The 5,474-nt window shown below is 54.3% G+C and overlaps 1 protein-coding gene across 1 annotated transcript; it reads right to left on the reverse strand.

The window, feature by feature from the left end:
• Positions 1 to 2,322: 2,322 nt before the first annotated feature.
• Positions 2,323 to 4,948, reverse strand: FOXQ1 (forkhead box Q1). The gene has a single exon (XM_033113332.1). The coding sequence runs from the start codon at positions 4,810 to 4,812 to the stop codon at positions 3,607 to 3,609; it is 1,206 nt and encodes a 401-aa protein (XP_032969223.1). The 5' UTR covers positions 4,813 to 4,948; the 3' UTR covers positions 2,323 to 3,606.
• Between the last annotated feature and the right edge of the window lie 526 nt (positions 4,949 to 5,474).

Consider the following 5,474-nt stretch of genomic DNA (forward strand, 5'->3'; position numbering starts at 1 on the left):
CCATCCCTAAGCTAAGGGACTTGAAGTAAGCCGTCCAAGAGATGGGTGAAGTTGTTCGCTGCCCTGGCTCACACACAGGCAACTGAGCGGATACAGGGCCCAGGACCAGGGCGCAGCCCCCACCCAGCCCCATGTTTCCAGTATTTATATAAATCGTCTTCTACATTAGAAAGGGGGATTTAGATTGATCAGAATATTGTGTGTCACTATACAGAGAAGTTTTCAGCTCCCAAAGGCAGTAGACTTGACCCCTTGTTGTGGGGAGGACCTGGGCACTGTCGCCTGTGACTCAGTAGGAGCTGGAGTCGTGGTTGTGCATTTCTGTCCCCCCCACTTGTCCACCGAGGCCTGGAGGAGTCTTCTAGGGGGTTGAGGGAATGAGGGACTGCAAAGTGCCAACGCAGGTGCCAGAAGGGGTGTTCTTTGAAAACCGACTCAAGGAGGCCTCATTCCTGGCTTCAGGCAAGTCTGACCTTTATCAAAGGGCATTTCCCAAATGAAACAGACCCCCACCCCGACTCCGCAGTCCCTAGACCCCCGCCGCCGCCGAGGTTCAGCTCCAGCACGATTCGCATTCTGGAAAGGGCGAGCTGGAGGCTAGGGACAGAGGTGTGCTGCGGGAGGAGGGTGAAATAGGTTAGGGGAAAGAAGCGGGCTGTGGAAGGGGTTGGGAGGGGGCTGGAGGAGGAACAGTCCCTGCCCTTGGCCAGCCGCCCGAGGCGGGGAGCGTTCCTCCCTCGCCTCCAAGGAATTCAGTTTTCTGGGCAGATACCAGAAGGAACAGTCTTGGCGGGGTCACACCGCCGTGGCTGCAGTTGGAGGCCCGGGTCCTGAGAGCACGACTGGACCTCATCCCTGAAGGCTCTGGTCATCGTATCGACATGTGGTTCCCGCGAACTGGAACTAAAGGCGTCGGTGCAGCTTTCCACTTTCTTGTGGAAAACGGGAGCTCATATGGTTTCCTTCTGCGCTTCCTCCACGCTGCGAAACTGCTGGGGGTGGGGGAGGGGGCGAACAGTGCGAAGGAGAGGCGGGAGATGGCGACAGAGCCCTGGGACCCTCCTAGCTGTCCGCGCTCACCGAGGCCCCCTGTCCCCCGTTTCAGTTATGTCATTTGGGTCATGGGAGTAAGGAGCTTGGTCACGGAACACCGAACAGGGGCGCAAAGTTCATGCGACTCTGACCATTCTCTAGAAAACCTTACAGTACCTGGGGAGACATTGAAGGGGACCAGAAGCTGGGGGGGGGGGGGGGCTGGTCAACCGGACGCAGACTCCGGAGTGTTCATTAGGAAGGAAGGATTTTTTTGAGGGGAGAAGAGAGCAGCTGTGATTTTAAAAACATCACCTTTTCCTTTCCTTTTTTACATTGCTTTGCTGTGTTCTTCAACATAAATCAGCAGCGACTGAAAATCTCCATTTGCAGACCTGTTGGCCCGTACTAACGCAGCAATAAAAATAGTGGCTTTATAAAACTGATATAAAAAGCAGCACCTTGCTCTGGAGACAAGGCACAAAGTTGGAGAGAAACGTCTACTGGCATCAGAGTTGGGAAGATGAGTTTGATGACTGCCCCCTCACCTTCGATCTTAGAGTGTGTTTCCAAGAGAAAAACAATGAATTGAGTATGGGTTCTGATCATTTCAGCTCATTGTCCCCTCCCTTCTCCCTCTGCTTCAGTTTTATTTTCTGGTCTAATTATCGGTCTCGTGGCTGCAAAGCTCCCCTTAAAATGCCTACCTTTCGTCATAATCAACCCTATGATTATCACTCTTCATGACTGCCACGTGGATAGAACCCAAATCAGTCAAGGCTTGTTTCTTGTTAACTAGACTTAGGGATGGGCTTTCCCCCATTCCTGCTGAAAGGCAGCATCCTGAAGTAAACTTCACTTTCTTTCCCTACCTCACAATATGTTGATCCCAAATTATCCTCTTGGATGAGATGAGATCTACCCAAGAATGGTAGGAACAACAATGGGGCCTAAATGTCCAGTCTCTGAATTTCTCATTGTTTGTATTGCTCTTTAGAATATTGCAATCCATAAATTGTTAGAGCTCCACACTTTCTGAATTTGAGAAACAGGTGTTCACACTTTTCTGGTACTTCCTCTGATCAAAACCTTCCATTTTTAACATGGGAAATTATCTCTACCCATCCATCTGGCATTTTCTCTTCAGATCACAACTGCAATAGGCCCAGCAGGCCCGCATCTACAAATACTTTCTTCATACAAAAGGGGAGAGTGAAAAGAAATACTACTGATGGATTAACTCCCAAATGGACTTTTTGCATTTCTAAAAAGGTAGAAAGTTTTATTTTGACAAAAACACTGACATTCAAGTTACTCTTAAAATTGCCCTGAAGAAGTCATTGGTGTGTTAAGATAGTACTATGTCAAGATTGTTTCCAGCTTTTTAAGCCCCTAATCAGAACCAATTTACCTGAAAATATCTGCTTGATTATAAGCTTGTTAACAACTTGTTTGCTAAAGGATTCTTGGGGGCACATACCTTACGATTTGTTCTAATAACTCAGGAGAGGTCATTGGTTTGAAGTTTTAAGAAATCCCATTGATGGAAATCCCATTCTGGAGTTCTATACAGCAATTTGGCAGGTAAGGAAACCTGCTGACTGCTTCTGCCTTTATTGAATCATTCAGGAAAATCTTTTGACCCCCACAGGAAGTTTCTTGAGACTCAAACCTAAACCTATTTTTTGGGGGGTGGGGGTTAAAAACTCTCCATCTCCAGCCCATCACCACACTCAGTTGTGAATTTTATTAAAAAATAAGCACTATGCCTGGGTTTCATAAAATTTATACATGAATATGTACACAGACACAAATAAAATAATATTAAAAATAAAAATCACACTTGCTTTCACGTGGCAGTGGTCCTGGCACCCCACATACATAATGTTAACTTTTCCTTTAAAGGAATTGCTTGGCCCAAGGAGACCACCATTAGAGATCACCGAACCACTAATAAAGCTGTAGCCCGTTGCCTGCAACATTTTCAATTCAGGTTTCAAAAATATATAAATAATTTAATTACAAACCCCATATATATATATAGATATATATATCTATATATCTTTTGGCACAGTGAAGCACTGGTCAATAGCGGAGAAATGACTGAAGGTTCTCTGACACCTCTCTCACATTCAGTTATACCTGTAAATGACACATAAGTATACGGAACAGGGGCCCAATAAACCCCAAACAGTAGTCATATCATTTGTCATACGGAATGGTTCCCTGATGTGCTTTTTTTCTTTTTTGTTAGGGACAAATCAATGAAAGGTGAGACAAAAACAGTAGGAATAAGGGAGAGCCTAGGCAGTAAGAACAGAGGGAAAATCTTTTTAAAGGGAGAGAGGGACATGCTTGGTCATGAAACAAACAATTATGAAAAACTGCTTTGGTCCTCTGTAAAGTTATAAAAGACGAAGGAAATATTCTGGACTAAGTTAAAACACTTCTGTCAAAAATTCTTTAGCTTTAAGGCACGTTTGATTGAGAATTTTCTTCAAAGTCTCCTTTTCTCTGGACAGGAAGTGCAAAACCCTGAACTTTGCATTCCCCGAAGTCGCCCACCGGCGCTGCTCAAGCCAGGAGCTTCTCCACCGGGTAGGGCAGGTGCCGGCCAGGGCCGCGGGCCGAGGCCGCCTGCAGGGCCGCGGGCAGCCGCAGGGGGCAGTACAGGTGCGCGCCGCCGCCGGCCGCCGGGCCTCCGAAATGCTTGGCAGGCGCGGAGGCGGAGAAGGGCGCGAGCAGGAGGTGCGGCTCCGGCCGAGGCGCCTCGGCTCCGCGCGCGCCCAGCAGGGCCGGCTCGGCCGCGCCGTATGCGCAGAGCGGCAGCAGGGCCCCGCCAGGCGCGCCGGGGAGGAGCGCAGGATATGGGGGCAGCGGCGGACAGGGCGCGGCGCCCCAAGGCAACCGCACCTCAGGGACCGTGTCCCCGTCGCGGCGGCTGCGGAAGGGCTTGCTGAGGATGCTATCTATGGCGAACGAGCTGGAGAACTTGCCCGCGGGACTGCCGCGCCCCTCCTGGCGGGCGGGCGAGCCCACACGGGGCGAGGCTGGGGCAGCGGGCGCAGGCGGCGGGGGCGCGGCGGCGGGGCGGGCTGCAGCCTCCTCCGGCCGCAGCCCGGGTGCAGGAGCCGCCGCCCGATGACTGAGGCGCTTTCGGCGGCGGCGGAAGACCCCGTCGGCGAAGGTGTACTCGCTGTTGGGGTTGAGCATCCAGTAGTTGTCCTTGCCCCAAGGCCGCGAGGGGTCGCGCAGCACCTTGACGAAGCAGTCGTTGAGCGAGAGATTGTGGCGCACCGAGTTGCGCCAGCCAGTGTAGCTGCCGCGGAAGAAGGGGAACTTGCCCATGAGGTACTCGTTGATCTCGGCCAGCGTCAGGCGCCCGCCTGCCGAGTCGCGGATGGCCATGGCGATGAGCGCGATGTACGAGTACGGAGGCTTTGGCCGCCGCGTGTACGGCTTGCTCCGCGCGCCCTCGCCGCTCCCTGCGCTCCCGGCTCCCGGCCCCGCCGCGCCCGCCTCCGCGTCCCCCGCCGCTGCCCGGCCCTCCTCCTCGGCTGCTGGCTCCCCACCGTCCGCGCTCCGCTCGCCACCACCCGCCAGCTCCCCCGTGCCGCCGCCTGCCGCTGGGCTGTTGGCCGCACAGTCCCCGTCCGAGCCCAGGGAGTCGTCGCCGGCTGCCGACAGCGGAGATGGCGCGTTACTACCGCCTGCGCCCTCCAGGTCACTACCCGGCTTATCCCCGTGGGCCGTGCGGGGGCCGAACACCTCCAACTTCATGCCGGCGAACCCTGTCCCTGCCCAGCTCCGTACCCTTTTCCTACGCTCAGTCTTGGGAAGCTGGTGCCGGAGGTGGTGATTCCGGGGCCAGGGGTCCTTGCCTTTCTCTCCCGGGAGCTCTCTCTCCCTCTTTTTGCGCTAGTCACTTTTCCGTAGAAGAGACTCTTCCGCTGGAATTTTTCTTTGGAGGCGGTGTACTTATTGGGTGAACTAAGAGGGGCGGAGAGGCAGGAGTTGGGTGGGCACTGTCTTCAGTTCGAGGATAAGAGACTTCGGGGTGAATGCGTGCAGGGGTGCGGTTCTAACCTCTGGTGCCCAGGAGTAGGGGCCTTGGGATTTCCTGCCGGAGGGAAGAAGCATGCGCATCTGCTATCGGTCCAAGAGACCAGGAGGGTTTCTTCACTGGACGTCCCAGGTCCGGGCAGGAGTTCTCGGGGCAGGGAAGTGGTGAGGGCTGGTATGCGTGCCACCCTCGGAGGAGGGTCCGGTGCCTTCAGCCTTGAGCGCCCGCGGAGCCGAGTCCTCGAGGCCTTGGCGCCCGCAGCCGCCTTCCTGCCCCCGGCCTCGGGAGCAGCATCTCTGCTCTGGCCCGCTGCCGCTAGGTCTCGCCTCCACCTTCGGCCCGGCCCAATATAACCCTGCGGCAGCTCCGCGGGGGCGGG

This window comes from Rhinolophus ferrumequinum, chromosome 9 (genome assembly GCF_004115265.2).
Source record: "Rhinolophus ferrumequinum isolate MPI-CBG mRhiFer1 chromosome 9, mRhiFer1_v1.p, whole genome shotgun sequence".
NCBI classification, from domain to species: domain Eukaryota; kingdom Metazoa; phylum Chordata; class Mammalia; order Chiroptera; family Rhinolophidae; genus Rhinolophus; species Rhinolophus ferrumequinum.

Excerpts from the sequence above, each read along its gene's own strand:
- FOXQ1 (XM_033113332.1), bottom strand. The coding sequence starts at position 4,812 with ATGAAGTTGGAGGTGTTCGGCCCCCGCACGGCCCACGGGGATAAGCCG.